An 18,475-nucleotide genomic window follows, 5' to 3' on the forward strand; every position below is an offset into this window, starting at 1 on the left:
TTTGTAACCGGGCTCCCCAGGAGAGCTGGTGCCCCAGGCTCTGAGAGCAGATGTGGGGATGCCAAGTACATCAACTGGCATGGTGGGAGCAGGCTTGGTTGGTGGGCTCCACACACATCTCCCTTATTTGGGGGGTCACTCACCGATCTCTGTGGCAATGGCCTCTAGTTTTTCCAGCGTCCGGCTAATAAGGACAACATTGAGTCCACGTTTTGCTAGCTGAGAGTGGGAGTGAAAAACCAAAAGAGACAAGGATGATGAGCAGACAGGGAGGGCTTGTGTTAAGGTGACTTGGTCCTGAGACTGTGCACATACTGGCAGGGTGACATGGTTGCTTTACCTGGGTTTAAGTGTGCAGAATGTGACAAAGCTTTCTGGGCTAGGAACAACACAACCCCAATGGGCCAGGCTAACTAGTAGGGCCATCATGATAGGAGTTAACACTTGTTGTGTGTTTATTGTGTGCCGGGAACTTTTCTAAGTGCTTTCCTTGTCCAGGCCCACAAACTGAAAGTGCTTCTCTGAAATTCGTGGGCTCAGCTATGCATCAGAATTTAAAATACTGGGGACTTTATACTATATCTTATGTAGCAGGGGGTGGGGCAGCATCCCACAATAAAAGCAGTGTCTCTGCCCCAACATTTCTTTTTTTTTTTTTTTTTTTTTTTGCAATAGAGTCTTGCTCTGTCGCCCAGGCTGGAGTGCAATGGTGTAATCTCGGCCCACTGCAACCTCCACCTCCAGGGTTCAAGCAATTCTCCTGCCTCAGCCTCCCAAGTAGCTGGGATTACAGGCATGCGCCGCCAAGCCCAGCTAATTTTTGTATTTTTAGTGGAGACAGGGTTTCCGCGTGTTGGCCAGGCTGGTCTCCAACTCCTGACCGCATGTGATCCCTCTGCCTCAGCCTCCCAAAGTGCTGGGATTTCAGACCTGAGCCACCATGCCCGGCCATCTGCCCCGACTTTTGAGCTGCTTCCTATGCACAAGTACATCCTTCTGTGGCTCACTCGACCTGAGACCTTTCTTCCTGTTTTCTGAGTCCCAACAGAAGACAAAACGGGATGGGGAGCACAGGGTAGAGAGCTGGACGCGTCCCCTGAGATCAGCAGGGCGGCCCTGCAGAGTGGATAACGCCTGGACTCCACAGGGCTGCGTGAAGGGATGGGGAGCTGCGTGCTTCACACAGAGCAGTCAGAGAGATTCCGCGGGGCACACGTAAACGTGGAGCGCTGGGGAGTCACAGGCTGCTGGAGATGTGTCTGTACCTAAAACTGCTACCAGTGAGAAAAGTTAGAGTTTTTCCTGGAAGACGAAAGGAAAAACCAACATTCGTTTAAACAGAGACGGATGACATTTGAATTAGTGACAAAGGCCCCACTTTATTGAAATCTGTCTCTGTGGTTTCAGTCAAATGATTCATACTGTTATTTTCTTTAATACACATAACAAAATCTACCACCTTAACAAAAATGTGGAATACTTTACAAATTTCTGTGTCATCCTTGGGAACTCATGCTAATGTTCTCTGTATGGTTCCAATTTTAGTATATGTGTTGCAGAAACAAGCACTACACTGTTATTTTAAAAAGTTACGTATTATAGGCTGGGCACGGTGGCTCACACCTGTAATCTCAGCACTCTGGGAGGCCAAGGCAGGCAGACCACTTGAGGTCAGGAGTTCAAGACCAGCCTGGCCAACATGGTGAAACCCTGTCTCTACTAAAAACACAAAAAATAAAAATAAACAAATAAATAAATAAATAAATAACTGAGTGTGATGGCACACGCCTGTGATCCTAGCTACTTGGGAGGCTGAGGCAGGAGAATCGCTTGAACCCAGGAGGTGGAGGTTGCAGTGAGCCGAGATCGTGCCACTGTACTCCAGCCTGGGTGACAGAGCAAGACTGTCTCAAAAAAAAAGAGTTACATATTATAGAAAACACATAAGAAGCTGAATTATGAATTGTGGTCTATAATATATAGTCTGCAATAGCCAGCAATTCACTATGGCCCACGGTCTCAGAATCACCCAAGGAGAGGTCAAAAAAAAAAAAACACTGATTCCCACCAAACCGTCTGATATGGTTTGGATCTCATGTCAAATTGTAATCCCCAATGTTGGAGGTGGGGCCTGGTGGGAGGTGATTGGATCGTGGGGGCCATTTCTCATGGATTAACACCATCCCCCAGGTGCTGTCGTGGTAAGAGTGAGTCATCTCCGGATCTGGTGGTTTAGTAGTGTGTGGCACCTCCCCCTTTTCTTCCTGCTGCTCCAGGCATGAGAAGTGCTCGCTCCCACTTTGCCTTCCGCCATGTTTGTAAGTTTCCTGAGGCCTCCGAAGCCGAGCAAATGCCAGCATCATCCTTCCTGTACAAGCCTGCGGAACTGTGAGCCAATTAAACCTCTTTTCTTTATAAATTACCCAATCTCAGGTATTTCTTTATTGCAGTGCAAGAACGAAATAATACACCATCCCGATAAAAATCTCTGGGGTGGAAGCCTCAGGATTTTCATCTTTTTCTATTTGTATTTATTAAATTATACTATTATGTGCACAAATACATCCTCATTGTAGAAGATTCCAACAATGTCAAGGAAACAAATGTCTCCAAGTCTGCCCCTGCCCATTTCCCCGCCCACCCCTAGGCTCCCACCACCTTTAGTTTGTTGTTGAGCCTTCTCTAACTATCTCTACATTTACGGGCATATATAGGCACATATAGAAATAAAGGTTTGTTTTGTGGGTTTTATTTATTTTTATCCTATATAAATGACATTATAAGCAGTGTCCTGCAATATTCTTTTTAACTTAATGACGTATTTTATCTCTAAGAATCGTATCTATTTCCGTAGCAGTCCACGAAGAACCACTTCATTCTTTTCTATTTGCTCCATGGTATTCTAGAGTTCACCTTTGAATGAGCACTTAGGGTGTTTTCAAGTTTTCCTATTACCACTCTTGCTACAGTGCAAGCCCTTCTACATAGCTCTTAGTATATATGAGTAAACTAATTCCTATATACTGTATAGGACTATGTGGGACTACAGATGCGTGCCATCATGCCCAGCTAATTCTTTATTTTTTGTAGAAATGAGGTCTCACTATGTTGGCCAGGCTGGTCTTGAACTCCTGGGCTCAAATAATCTTCCTGCCTCGGCCTCCCAAAGTGCCAGGATTACAGGGGTGAGCCACCCCACCCGGCCCCTTTATTGTTATCCAATTATCAGTGGGGCTGAGCATCATTTGCTATGTTATGTGTGAATTACCAGTACATACCCCTTGCCCATTCTTCTATGGAGTAACTTATCATTTTCGTATCAATTTGTGGAAGTTGTATATATCCCAGCTATTGATGATTTGCCTGCCATGTACATAGCAAGTATTTTCTACTTTGTTTCTGGTGCCCTTGTCATACACTATATACTACTTGTAATATTATCAAATTTGTGAATGTCTTCTTTGTTTTATATGTTCTTTTTGATTTTCCTTACCTTCAAGGTAATTGTTTATTTCTGAGAATGGTATGAGGTTGAAATTATTCCACAATATGTTTTTCAAATTGGGTGCCTAATTGTCTCAACAACATTCTCCACTTTGTCCATTCATTCCTAATTTAAAATGTTGACTTAGTCATTTGCTCAATTCTCATGTGTGCCTGAGACTGTTTCTGGTCTATCATTACTGTTCCACTGACCTATTTATCAATCTCCACACCAGAGCCACTCCTGATTTAATCATAATCTTATATTAGCCTTTGATAACTTTCCAATATTTGCATATTTTTGGCCTCATTATCTTAGCTGACCCCTCCTATACAATGTTAAGGAAGCCCCTACCATTTATTATTCTCTTTCAAAATTTTATTTCATCTTGTTTAATCTTCCAAATAAATGAGAAAATTGTCTAGACAAGTATTGAGGTAGGGATATTTAGGGAAAAATTTATATCTTTGCAGGAATCAGTTGTCTTACCCATAAGTATATTATAGTATCCATTTTTTTTCAAATCTCATATAGTCTTCTAAACATTTAGAAGTTTTTTCATGTAAATCCTGGACATTTCTTGTTAGGTTTGTGTTAATTAGGATAACATTAGTTGCTGTAACAAATAACTCTGTAATTTCAGCAGTTTAACACAAAGGAAGTCTGTTTCTGTCTTATGTAGCAGACCCTATTTCACATTTGGGAACCCATTCAAGACCCAAAGCTGAGAGAGGGTTTGTCATCTTTACCGCCGGGTCTCTAAGATTGCCCTGGGCTTTGCCATCCAGCTAGTGCCAGGATTGAGAGACGGTGGAGAAGATATGCCCCTCTGTTAACCACCTTGATCAAGAAGTGACCCGCATCCTTTCTGCTTGCTTTCATTTGCAGAATGAGTCGCATGGCTTCACACAGATGTCAAGGAGCCTGGGAAGCGCCCTGCTGGGAGCCATTTACCAGCTGCAACTCCACCCTACGGAAGAGAGAGTAGGCATCTGGGTGGACAATGAGTTGTTCCTGCCACCAGGATCTTATGTTTATTCACTGCCATGGTGACCTGAATTATTTTGGATAGAAGACACTTCAGGATTCAATAGGTAGGTTCAATTCCTGTCTCTACCACTTATTTCCGTCAGCGCAAGTCAGTTGTTGTGGGGATCATAGAAGGGAATACATTCAAAAGTGTGTGGCGTGGCCAGGCACATTGGCTCATGCCTGTAATCCCAGCACTTTGGGAGGCCGAGGTGGGCGGATCATGAGGTCAGGAGTTCGAGACCAGCCTGACCAACATGGTGAAACCCTGTCTCTACTAAAAATATAAAAATTAGCCGGGCACGGTGGCGCATGCCTGTAGCCCCAGCTACTCAGGGGGCTGAGGCAGGAGAATTACTTGAACCCAGGAGGCTGAGCTTGCAGTGAGCCGAGATCACGCCATTGCACTCCAGCCTGGGCGACAGAACAAGACTCCATCTCAAAAGAAAAAAAAAAAGTGTGTAGCAGAGAATCTGTCACATAAGAAGCCCTCAATTGTGTTACTTATTTTTCTATATATTCAATTTGTTATTAATTGTGAATGAGAGCTCTTTACGCAGCCACCTCGCAGAATTTTTTATTTGTTCTGATAGTCTGTTCATCAGTATTTGGTTTTCACCATAGACAATAGTATTCTCTACAAAGAGTACAGTTTTGTCTCTTTCTTTCTAATATTTGCATATTTTTTGGCCTCATGATCTTGGCAGACACCTCCTATACAATGTTAAGCAGTTGCAGTAACAGCACACATACTTGCCTTGCTCCTTACTGTCCTGAGAACACTTACAGTGTTTCTCAGGATGCAAGCATGAGCTTTCCTGTCACTTCTGGTAGATATTCTTTATCAATTTAAGAACATTTACATCTGTTCCTTTTTTCCGAATTGCTTTTTTAATAAACTGCTGGATTCAGTTTGCAAATATTTAAATTGGATCATACTTCTCTGATGCTATCCTTGTCCCATTTTGGTATCCAAGTCATGCTAATCTGTCTAGATAATTTATAAAACATGTGTGGTATCAACTTGTCCCAGGAGCTTCCCAGTTTTAAAACTGAAAGTCCCACATCTGAAATCACCTTTGCAAAAATTGTAACAGTGAGAAAATTATGGCAGTGAAAGGGATCTGATCTAACCAGCCCCTTGTCTTGCCCTTAAGCTTTCAAATTGTCCTTAATTATTCTTGGGTTTGGGCCAACCTAACTTTGGGAGAGACTTAGTTTATAATTTAAATTATAATAACCCGTTCCCAAAACTCAATCACCTTGGTAAAGCTAATGAAGGGCCACCAGGCTAGGGAGAGGAGAGGACCCTGAATTCTGCTAAGGCATAGACATAAAGGATTACCGATCATTATATCGGAGGTCATGAGATAGGCAACTTTCCCCAGTTACTCTTGCAGACAATATCACTATTGTAGAAACCAGCATTGACCTTTCGAGATGTCTTTTCAGGTTTTTTACATTTCTGATGACTGATGGCACCACCTAGACCTGCCAGTCACTCCTGTGGTCTCCCACACAGCCGGCTCTGCATGAATTAAGCTCTTTCTCTATTGCAGTTCTGCTGTCTTGATAAATCAGCTCTATTAGGCAGCAGGCAAAATGAACCCATAGGGTGGTTACACATCCAAGGAACCCTCCAAGCACAGAAAAATCAAACTAGTTAATCATCCTAGAAATATGGGGGGGCTTTTTCTTATTCCTTGAGGATTTGGTAATATTGTAAAAATGTCTGGACATTTTGTTCAGCCGTAGCTCTTCATAACTGCCTTTTTCATTTTTTTATGACTACTAATCTCTTGGTGTTTTTATATTTTCGCAGAAAATTATTTATTTCATCCAGATTTTCAATGTCTTGGTCCGAAGATTTAAGTAGTATTTTCTTCCTCTCTTTTTCTTCTTCCTCTTCTTTTTTAAATAAATCTTCTCTTCTGTAGTTAAGTTCTTAAAATTGGTCCTTCTCTTTCTTTTTTTTCTCCTCCTCATTCTCTTCCTCCTCCTCCTCCTCCTTATTCTTCTTCTCCTCCTCCTTAGACAGCATCTCACTCATCACCCAGGCTGGAGTGCAATAGCTCAATCAGAGCTTACTGTAATCTTGAACTCCCAGGCCCAAGCAATCCTCCCACCTCAGCCTCCTGAGTAGCTGGGATTACAGATGTGTGCCACCATTCCTGGCTAATTTTCTAAATTTTTGTATATATGAGGTCTCACTACATTATACAGGCTAGTCTCAGACTCCTGGCTTCAAGAGATCCTCCTGCCTCTCCTTGCAAAGTGCTGGGATTACAGGCATCAGCCACAGAGCCTGGCCTCTTTTTTTTTTTTTTTTTTAATTTAAGATTTTTCAAAGATTTGTTTCTTATTTGGCATTTTTAAAGAATTGGGCCAGGCTCAGTGGCTCACGCCTGTAATCCCAGCACTTTGGGAGGCCGAGGCGGGCAGATCATGAGGTCAGGAGATCGAGACCATCCTGGCTAACACGGTGAAACCCCGTCTCTACTAAAAAATACAAAAAAAAAAAAAAAATTGGCCGGGTGTGGTGGTGGGTGCCTGTAGTCCCAGCTACTCGGGAGGCTGAGGCAGGAGAGTGGCGTGAACCCAGGAGGCGCAGCTTGCAGTGAGCCGAGATTGCGCCACTGCTCTCCAGCCTGGGTGACAGAGCAAGACTCCATCTCAAAAAAAAAAAAAAAGAATTGGTTTTGGTTGGTTTGGTTTAAACTGATCAATTCAGATTCTTCCTATGTTTTATATATCATCAGTTTTTGTTCTCTATTAATTTCCTCCTTATATCTCTTTTGGATTTTTTTATTATTCCTTTTCTAGAGTTTCTTGGAAGCTAAATCTATTTATAATCTTTCTTATTTTGTGATAGATGCATTTAAAGCGGGAAGTTTTCATCTGCATAGCACCTTGGCTGCAATTCATGAGAGTACCCACTTTTATTTTTTCTGCAATCTTAGAAGTACACTGGAGAATACTTTCTGAGTATAGGTGGGGATGGATACAGTTTTCTAATATTATTTTTAATTTTATTGCATGGTAGTCAGTGAATGTAATGGTATGTCTTTTGCTATTTGGAATCAGTCACAATTTCCTTTGTAGCCTAGTCAGCAGACCGTTTTTATGAATGGCTCCTGTATATCCTTCAGGAATGTATATGCAATCTTTGTTGGCTACCCAGTCTTATAAATAGTTGTCTATTAAACTAAACTAGAGGTTTACGAAATGCCCTACCAGATATTTGTTAACCCAGTATGAGAGGATATTCAAATTCCTTATAGCCTTAATTATTTCTTATTTATGTAATAAGATGTTACATTACAAGTTTCAACAGGAGTGCTAAGACACAATAGACATTAGATCACAAAAGAATGTCAGAGAAAGGACCTTGAAAAAAACTGTGATATTGTAAGATAACAGTGAATATACTTGATGTTTGTACCTTGTTCGTGGCACAAAGCTCATAATACCCTTTAATTTCCTGATTGATAGGGATGATATTTGTTACAATGTTTGGTCTAGGTCCCCAGTTCCTGGCACAAGAGTTTCTAAGATTCTTGGAATCTTCAGAGTGATGAGATTGTCTTTTTGTTGTCATTATTGTTGTGGTTCCTTACTGCATTGTAAGAGCCTCTCATATATACAACATTAGCAGTCTCAGCAGGAAGCAGATGGCATATTAATGAGCATTTTTTAAATTTATTTCCACAGGTGTTTGTGGAACAGGTGGTATTTGGCTGCATGAGTTAGTTCTTTAGTGGTGATTGTATGCTTACGAGATGACTGGTGGCTGAGGGCCCCTAGAGAGCTTCAGGATGGGGTCTGGTTGCTGGAGAAACCAACTGTGTGATTGCAGGGTTAGAACCTTCAGCCCTACCTCCTGACCACCCTCTTTGTTCCAAGGATGGAAGAGGGGCTGGGGATGGAGTTAATCTCAAATGGTCAATGATTTCATCAATCAAGCCTATGTATAACAAAACCTCCATCAAAACCTTTAAGTGACAGGCTTCAGAGAGCTTCTAGGCTGCGAACACACGGACGCACTGGGAGGCGATACCCACAGAGAGGGCACAGAGGCTCCAGCCCTTCCCCACACGTGGCCCTATGCATCTGTGGTTTGGCCATTTCTGAGCTTTATCTTTCATAACAAACTGGTACCAGTAAGTAAGCTGCCTTCCTCAGCTCTGTGAGCCATTCTAGCAGAGGCTTGAACCTAAGGAGGGGATTGTGGGAGTCCCTGATTTATACCCAGTCAATGAGAAGTACAGGAGACCTGGGACTTTCAACTGGAATCTGAAGGGCATGTGGGCACTCTAGTGGGACCGGGCCCTTAACCTGTGGGGTCTGGGCTAACTCTGGGTAGTGTTAGAAATGAACTGAATTGGAGGACATCTGGTTGTGTCGAGAGAGTTGGAGAATTGGTTTGTGTGAGGAGAAAAAACCCACATATTTAGTGTCCGAAATGTGAGCAGAAACAGCACAAAAGAATAAGATGGAGCAGGGACCCCTCTTAGGAGCCCGCTGACCACTGCCACCTTTACCAGCATGAAATAAAGGACAATCTTAGTCCCTCCAAGGGAAATTCCAGGCCCCTAGCTAGCCCTGAGAGGCAAATGAGCACCTGATGAGCAGAAAGGTAATAACAGCTTAACATCATGGCCACGGAGGTTAGCTCAAGATGCCAGTTCCCCACAGAAACTAAAGATAATATGTGGACACGTGTTCCTGAGTTGTTTTTCAGAAACCCGGACCCCCCCACCAAATGGAAAATACTGTTCACTCGTACATAGACCTCAGATAAGGGGCAGCTGAGGACTGAATATGGCTGCTGTTTTGTTCCAAACTTCTTCCTGAGGGCTGGAGAGAGTTATGCCCACAGGCCAGACCTTAACATTTTTTTTCTGCTGACACCAAGTTTTTAGACAAAGCTTCGCTTCCTTAACCAATTGAAACCAGGGAATTGCTGAATCCACTGTGACTTATAAGCCCCCACTTCAAGTTATCCCGCCTTTTTCAGACAAACCAATGTATAACGTCTATGTATTGATTTACGACTTTGCCTATCTACTTTCCTGAAATCTACTCCTGCCTTTAAAAACCCCTGCTTATAAGCCATTAGGGAGGTCATCTCTTAAGCAGGAGCTGCCTGATCCTCCTTGGTTGGTGCCCTGCAAATCATCACCCTCCTTTCCCTCACTGCAAAACCTCAGGGTGGATATTTGGCTTTACTGTGCCAGGCAAGGCAGCCCGGGTTTTGTTCAGAAAAAGTAATATCTATGAACCAGAATGTGATTCTTGAGCCCTTCCCCAGTGGACCCCTCACTCATATAAGAACGATAACAACATAAAGAGGGAGGCTGGGCACAGTGGCCCACATCCGTAGTCCCAGCACTTTGGGGGGCCAAGGCAGGAGGATTGCCTGAGCCCAAGGGTTCGAGACCAGCCTGGATAGCACAGTGGGACCCCATCTCTACAAAAAATAAAAACAAATTATGTGGGCATGGTGGCACATGCCTGTGGTCCCAGCTACTCAGGCAGAGAGATCCCTTGAGCCCAGGAGGTTGAGGCTGCAGTGTGCTATGATTGCACCACTGCACTCCTACCTGGGTAACAGAGCAAGACCCTTTCTAAAAAAAAAAAAAAAAAAAAGCCGGGTGCAGTGGCTCACCCCTGTAATCTCAGCACTTTGGGAGGCTGAGGCGGATGGATCATGAGGTCAGGAGTTCGATACCATCCTGGTCAACATGGTGAAACGCCATCTTTACTTTAAAAAAATACAAAAATTAGCTGGGCATGGTGGCACATGCCTATAAGTCTCAGCTACTCAGGAGGCTGAGGCAAGAAAATCGCTTGAATCCAGGAAGTGGAGGTTGTAGTGAGCCGAGATCGCACCACTGTACTCCAGCCTGGCGACAGAGTGAGACTCTATCTCAATAAATAAATAAATAAACAATAAATTTAAAGGTGAAGAGAGTAGCAACTAAGAGGAATGTGTGAAAAGGATTTCTTTGGTTCTCTCTGCTGCCAAACTGTGACTCCCATCCCCCTCGGGTCAGGTGTGGAGGGAGCATTGCCCGCCTCTCACCTCACAGTAAAGGAGAGGGCTCGCAGTAGTCCCTTCCCATCTTGTTTCAGGTTTTATGTCCACTGTGCGCTCTTGTTTTTTATTCCCCCTCTCCTTTTTTGCCTAAATTAGTTCATATAGGATAGGTAATGCTGTGGCAACAAGTTAACACTGAAATCTCAGCAGTTTAACACAACAAAAGTTTATTTCTTACTCATTATGCTCAAACTGTAGACTGATCTTTGACCCAGACCCCTCAAAAATCTAATGAGCAGGAGATTGTTGCTCCTCAGCTGCTTTGACGATGGAGCCTTCTGCTGCCAAGGGCTAGGACTGCTGCCAAGACCTGGTTCAGGCAGTAGAAATGTAAGTGTTTATTCACGATCTTGGCTCACTGCAACCTCAGCCTCCCAGGTTCAAGGGATTCTCCTGCGTCAGCCTCCTGAGTAGCTGGGACCGTGGGCATGTGCCACCATGCCCGGCTAATTTTTGTATTTTTAGTGGAGATGGGGTTTCGCCGTGTTGCCAGGCTGGTCTCTAACTGCTGACCTCAGGTGATCCGCCCGCCTTGGCCTCCCAAAGTGCTGGGATTACATGCATGAGCCACTGCACTTGGCCCAAAACTTCTATCTCAAAGCACAGAGACCTTGGGGGAAGCAAAGTTGGAGGCAGAGTGCTGGGTGGCAGGGCCTGAGGAGGCTGATGCAGGGTGGGGTGCATTCGCCAGGGCCAAGGTCCTGTAGAGCAGTGAGCGGCACCCCCACGGGGAGAACCCACAAAAGGGCCCCACAGGGAAAGAGTCAGTGTCAGTCACCAGACCCAGAGAGGGAGACACGCAGACCTGCCCAATGCCTCTTCTTTGTCCTCCCTCCTGTGCTCTCCCATCTCCCTGCTCCTCAGACTTGGGCAGGTTCTGACATTTCAGTTAGCAATGACAGAATGGAGAACTGCTAGGCCAGGAAAGAGAGAAAACACCATGGCACTGTCTTCCGATGGCAGTGGTGTCCAAAGCAGGTCCTAGCTGTGGGGAGGGGAGATGTAACTTTCATCACAGGTTCAGCACTTGGACTACTGCAGATGACTGGCACTGTAACTACGAAGTGAAACCATGTTTGCATCTGAAAGTGACCAAAGGACTTTGTTTCACCTAGGAAGGATCAGTGAGGCAACAGGAGTGGCGGCAGAGAAAGAACCACTATGAAGTTTAAAGAGACACTTAGAAACAGAATGGTCATGAACAACGCCCAGTGAGTCCCATGAGACTGCTTATTGAAAACACTGGTTACACTATGTGTTTCTACCTCTGAAAAAGACATGCTACTTTCCCACAGTGGTTGTAAACATGTCAATTGCTTTTTTTTTTTTTTTTTTTTTTTTTTGTGAGATGGAGTCTTGCTGTGTCGCCCAGGCTAGAGTGCAGTGGCACAATCTCGGCTCACTGCAAACTCCGCCTCCCTGGGTTCAAGCAGTTCTCTGCCTCAGCCTCCCTAGTAGCTGGGATTACAGGTGCCCACCACCACGACTGGCTAATTTTTGTATTTTCAGTAGACACGGGGTTTCACGGGGTTTTGGCCAGGCTGGTCTTGAACTCCTGACCTTGTGATCCACCCTCCTCAGCCTCCCAAAGTGTTGGGATTACAGGTGTGAGCCACCACACCCAGCCAATTGCTTTTATTTTAATTTCTTTATACTTTCAAATAATTTGAAGTTATATTGTCAGGAATAGAATATGCCCAGTATTAATAATCTGAAATTTATTAATATGAATATTTTCCTTTTATTAGGTTGGTGCAAAAGCAATCGCGGTTTTTGCCATCAAAATAATGGCAAAAAGTGCGATTACTTTTTCACCAAGCTAATATTATTTCTTGTCTTGAATTATATTTTGTCTGATACTAATATTGCTTCCATTCCTTTTCTTTTGTTTTGATTTTCCCAGTATATGTTTTTTCATTCCTTTATTTTCAACCTCTCTGAATCAACATTGGATTTTTAAGCCCCATCTGAGTATTTGCCATTTATCAGTAAGTGTAACTGTCATATTTATTGAGATTGCAGATTTGTTACACTAACTTCTGCTGTCTTATTTATGAGTTTCCCTTCACTATGCTTTCTTTGCCATTTGTCTCCCTTTTATGACTAGTAAGCAGGATAGGATGGGCAATACTGTAGTAACAAACTAGCCCCAAGTCTCAGTGACTTCGTACAAGAGGCATTCATTCTTCCTCCTGCAGTGTCTTCTGTAGGTAATGCAACAGTCCAGGGCAGCCCCTCTCTGCAATGATTCAGGGATCTAGACTTTCTTCCAGGGCTGAAACTAGGATGAGGCAAGTAAAGCACTCCAGATGCAAAATTTAAGGAGGTGCTCTTTCTCAGGTTCATGGCCACCTCGCAAGCCTCACCTTAGTCCTGGCCCTGTTTTTTCCATCTAGTGGCTGCACTCTTCAACACAAAGCCTACACTGGTTTGCCTCACACTGGGTAATTGAGCAACAAATTTGATTACAGTGTAGCAAAGACAAACTCATGTCTGCAATTTTAAAATAAGCTACAAGAGTGGGGCACGGTGGCTCACGCCTGTAATCCCAGCACTTTGGGAGGCCGAAGCAGGTGGATCACGAGGTCAAGAGATTGAGACCATCCTGGCTAACACAGTGAAACCCCGTCTCTACTAAAAAAAAAAAAAAAATCAAAAAGTTAGCCGGGCGTGGTGGCGGGCGCCTGTAGTCCCACCTACTCGGGAGGCTGAGGCAGGAGAATGGCATGAACCCAGGAGGCGGAGCTTGCAGTGAGCAGAGATTGTGCCACTGCACTCCAGCCTGGGCAACAGAGGGAGACTCCTGTCAAAAATAAATAAATAAAAAATAAAAATAAAAATAAGCTACAAGAACAAGAATAGTCATTTTCTGAGGTGGGGGTATTGGGAAGATATTGCTCAAAGGATACAAAATTTCTTTTTTGTATCCTTTGATGGAAAGTAAGACAGGAAAAACAGTTCAAGGGATCTGTTGTACACCATGTATACATGTTGTATTAACTATAGATATACAACATCTATAGTTAATAACAATGTTTCATATTCTTTAAAATTGATGAGAACAGGTTTTAAGTGATCTCAGCACAAAAAATAAGTATGTAAAGTAATTTATGTTAATTAGCTCAATTGAGCCATTTTACAATGTATATATATTTTAAATGTCATTTTGTACCCAATAATGTATACAACTTTTATTTGCCATTTAAAAATTAATTAATTTAAATAAGTAAAAGAATAGCCATTTTTTGCAAACTGCATATAAAGAGACTAGTTCTACCTATGGATTAGTAAAACACTGAAATAAAAAATGCACACAAAACAATAAACATTTTCTAAAAATACCTACAAACAAAAAGATGCATATCAAACATATTAGGAAGGTTGCACATGGGAAGATGGGGAATAGAAATGGGGGGTGGGAATGAAAGAAAATAAATGAGAGAGGGACTTTGTATGGATCAATGATAATAACTCAATCCTTTATGTCTTTGACAAAGAAGGAGAAGGAAGAGGAAGAAAAAAAAAGTGGGATAAAGGATCAGAAAGGGAGGAAAATAGAAGAAATTAGAGTATGACTCCAGGGTAGACCTGTTTTATTGTTGCTGGGTTGGTTGGTTGGTTTGTTTGTTGTATTTTTAGTAGAAATGGGGTTTCGCCATGTTGGCCAGGCTGGTCTCGAACTCCTAGCCTCAAGTGATCAACCTGCCTCGGCCTCCCAGAGTGCTGGGATTATAGGTGTGAGCCACCACGTCCAGCCCCCACACTGCGTCTGGCCTCTGTGGTAGACCTATATTTTGATGGAAGTAGTATATATGTCATTTGCTACTTATTAAGTAAATTATACCAATTCTAACTTTTACAATAGCCATGATAGAAAATTTAAGTTTCTCGCCTATAAAAGCTTATTTACTTTACAGCAGCCTTTAGCTATTCTAGTTTATATTTTAGCTAAGGCTACCTTTAGCTTTATCAATTAATAAGACCAGAATCGCATACATTCTGACAAAATAGTTTTATATTTTTATGTTAAATTGTTAAAGAAAACTTTATTCCAAACTTCAAAAAAAGCAAGCTGATGATTGCTTGAGTTTTTAAAAATTAATATCACCCTAGAATATTTTCTAATAAGACTGCTTGACCTCATCTGACACCCTTAGGCAGGTAACTTTGCTGTTACCAAATCTTTGTTTAACAATTCTCAGCCAGTGAAGGTGCAGACAGCTCACGGCCAGTAAGGTTGGAAACAGAGGAGTTGTTGGGACATTATAGCTTGACAGAGAAGCTGACCTCCAGGTGACATGGTCAATAGCCCTTAGAAAGTCAGCCCACTGGGTACCTAACTCAGCAATATTATTTTGCATTTCTTTTTAGACTAACTATATAAATCCCTATTGCTTAAATGCTGTTCACTCAGACCTTTTGTCTTCTTGCTTAGATCCTTTGTTACTAAGTCAATATAAAACTTTAACAACTGCTAACATATGTCTTTGAGAGTTGTGCTCTTACAACACTGAATGTGTAATGTTGTTTGATCCTTTGAGTTATTTGGCTAAATGGCCACAACAGTTATACTATAATCCTAATGTCTATAAGATTTCAGATATAATGTAATAAACATACTACCGTGCTCTACTAAAGACAATATCAAAAGAAGTTTCAAGATCTAGCTTTATGATATTTTCAAGAGATAGCCTAAAAGAGAAAGTTAAAGTGAAAAGAAGAGAGACATATATATATATGATATTCATTCATATCAACTAAAATAGGCATTAAAGCAAATAAGTATTACTAGAAATAAAAACTAGTTAAAAGGCTAAATTTATCAGGAAGTTATAGCAATTGTAATCCTGGATTGCTTAATAAAATAGCTTTACATGAAACTACAAAGGGAATTGAAAAATACCCATCAGAGTGGGAGATTTCATTTTACCTTTTCAGTAATTGTTGGGTGAAACACACAAACATTTGGCAGAGATACAAATTATGTACACCACATAAATAATGCATCTGATCTAAGGGTCATGTCTAAACACAGAATAGGGGCAGATGATGTTCCTTTGAAAGTTGGCTCTTTGAAAACACTGATAATACTGACAAATCTCCAGCAGAATTGATCAAGGAAAAGAAGAGAGCACACGAATAAGCAGCACACAATATGAGGAATTTTAAATGAGCATAATTAGAGATACAGGCAAGATTTAAAATATAGAAAAAGGGTTAAGAGAGGAGAGTGAGCACACACAGTTAATTTTGCTGCCTATTGAAATCCTTTTAAACCATAGGAAATTTCTCCTTTTAGCCTTTAGTTTTTTCCTAGGAAAACATAAACCCATGGGGAAGATGACAACAAGAGACAAGAGGAATCCCAAATTGTTTTTGGAGACAGTCTCACTCTGTTACCCAGGCTGTAGTGCAGTGGTGTGACCTAGGCTCACCACAGCCTTGACCTCCTGGGCTTAAGTGATCCTCCCACCTCAGCCTCCTGAGTAGCTGAAACTACAGGCATGCACCACCATTCCTGGCTAATTTTTTTTTTTTGGTAGAGTTGGGGTCTTGCTGTGTTGCCCAGGCTGGTCTCAAACTCCTGGCCTCAAGCTGTCCTCCTGCCGCAGCCTCCCAAAGTGCTGAGATTACAGGCATGAGCCACTGTGCCTAGCCCCAGCCTACAAAATTTTTGTTCCTAGAAAATGGATGGGCAAGATCTCAAATCCTAAACCAGCAACAGAGTAAGCTGAGAACTGACAAAATGTATACCAGTAAAATCCTCAAAAGTCTCAGGCACTGCCAGTACTGAACCTGGGAGAGAGAAGCTAGACTCAGGAGGCTTGGGTCAGAGTGAGAAGTCATCAGCCCCAGATGCTCTTCTCCACTCCAGGCATTGAGGACAGGGCCCTCTCTGAGACTGAGGAGATAAAGCAGTGGGTATGCATCGAGTGCTGATTCCAGAACAGCAGGTGGCCTTCACTCTACAGGCAGGAGGTAAGATGGTTTTTCTCTGCGGAATCTGACCCACCCCAAGGAAAAGACCTTGAGGCACTTGCTTAGGACTCCTCTCACCCTATAGTACACCCTGATCATACTCACAACTACAAGACCCACTCAACACAAGGAATGTCCAGGCAGGTTCCTAACCTCACCTAATCAAACACAAGAAGAAGTGTGTATGAGCAGCGGCTAACTTGAAGACAGACTGCCAAACAAACGCGGGAAAGAGCAACTTAGTGGAACAGCGCCAGGCAAGAGACAACCTTTTTTTTTTTTGAGATGGAGTCTTGCTCTGTCGCCCAGGCTGGAGTGCAGTGGCGCAATCTCGGCTCACTGCAACCTCCACCTCCCGGGTTCAAGCAATTCACCTATCTCAGCCTCCTGAGTAGCTGGGATTACAGACACACGCCACCACGACCAGCTACTTTTTTGTATTTTTAGTAGAGACAGGGTTTCACCATGTTGGCCAGGCTGGTCTCGAACTCCTGACCTCAAGTGATCCACCCACCTCGGCCTCCCAAAGTGTTGGGATTACAGGTGTGAGTCACCGTGCCTGGCCAACCATTTTTAAAAGAAGAAAAAAATACCTTCGGAGGAATTAGAGAAGCTACTACGTCTATGAAAAGAACACACTGCTCCACAAATGAAAATTCAGAAATGTAAAACATTTTTAATTTCTTTAAAAATTTTAATTTTAAGAAATTGAAAAAGAAAATAGCAAAAATGAAAAAAATTTATTTGAAAGGATGGAAGATACAATTGATGAAATCCTTTTGCAGAAAGGAAAGCAAAGGGGCAAAGAAATAGAAATTATGAGAAAAAAAGGAAGAGAAATAAAGAATGATTTCAGGATCTGCATAATAGGAGTTCCAGAAATAACATTTTTCAACATATGAGTGACAGGAGATCCAGAAAAAAGAGACCAAGCAGACAGGATGAATGAGAACACCCTGGCCCACCCTGCTCTGTGGGGCAACCCTAGCTGTGTCCCCACAGCCTTCCCCCTCCATATCTCTGCTCATTTTCTTTTTTCTTTTTCGAGACAGAGTCTCACTCTATCACCCAGGCTGAGTGCAGTGGTGCGATCTCAGCTCACTGCAACCTCTGTCTCCTGGGTTCAAGCGATTCTCCTGCCTCAACCTCCCGAGTAGCTGGGACTACAGGTGCACGCCACCACGCCCAGCTAATTTTTGTATTTGTAGTAGTGATTGGGTTTTGTCATGTTGGCCAGACTGGTCTCAAACTCCTGGCCTCAAATGATCCACCGGCCTCGGCCTCCCAAAGTGCTGGGATTACAGGCATGAGTCACGTGCCTAGCCTCTCCGCTTATTTTCTGAAATGGTTCTTGAGCCTTCTCAGGGATTTTGTGAACTAGGTGATAGCTTTACAATAAACTCATTTCCTGCTTAGGTTTTTTTAAACATAGTAAGATAATATTACAAAAAAAAACCTTTATGCCAATAAATTTGAAAACTTAGGTGAAAGGGATATATTTCTATAAAAATATAAATTACCAAAACTGGTGCAAGAAAAAAATTAACCCAAGTAGTTCTACCACCGTTAAAAATTAACAATAATAACAAGATGATAATGATAATAAGTGGTCCCACAAAGAACACTGCAGCCACAGATAGTCTTACAGATAGATTCTATCAAACATTTAAAAAACCAATCATTCCAAAATTACACAATCTTTTTCAAAGAATAAAACACCTCTATTCAGTTTATGAGGCGTATGAAAACATGACACAAAAACTTTGGAAAGCCAGGCATGGTGGCTTATGCCTGTAATCCCAGCACTTTGGGAAGCCGAGGTGGGCAGATCACCTGAGGTCAGGAGTTCCAGACCAGCCTGGCCAACATAGCAAAACCCTGTC

The 18,475-nt window shown here is 42.6% G+C and overlaps 1 protein-coding gene and 1 non-coding gene across 3 annotated transcripts in view; both read right to left on the reverse strand.

Annotated features, from left to right (window-relative positions):
* Positions 1-18,475, reverse strand: part of HSD17B3 (hydroxysteroid 17-beta dehydrogenase 3) — a 71,266-nt gene that overhangs the window by 19,427 nt on the left and 33,364 nt on the right. The window contains exon 3 of one of the 2 annotated variants that reach the window (XM_004048304.5): positions 144-219. The exons of the other annotated variant lie outside the window; for it this stretch is intronic. Coding sequence (XP_004048352.4) covers positions 144-219 — 76 coding nt within the window. The remainder of the gene's footprint in view (positions 1-143; positions 220-18,475) is intronic. 2 annotated transcript variants of the gene reach the window in all.
* On the reverse strand, positions 1,466-1,569 carry LOC115935966 (U6 spliceosomal RNA). The gene has a single exon (XR_004071549.1). It is a non-coding gene; the product is annotated as a U6 spliceosomal RNA (small nuclear RNA).

This window comes from Gorilla gorilla, chromosome 13, assembly GCF_029281585.2.
Source record: "Gorilla gorilla gorilla isolate KB3781 chromosome 13, NHGRI_mGorGor1-v2.1_pri, whole genome shotgun sequence".
NCBI classification, from domain to species: domain Eukaryota; kingdom Metazoa; phylum Chordata; class Mammalia; order Primates; family Hominidae; genus Gorilla; species Gorilla gorilla.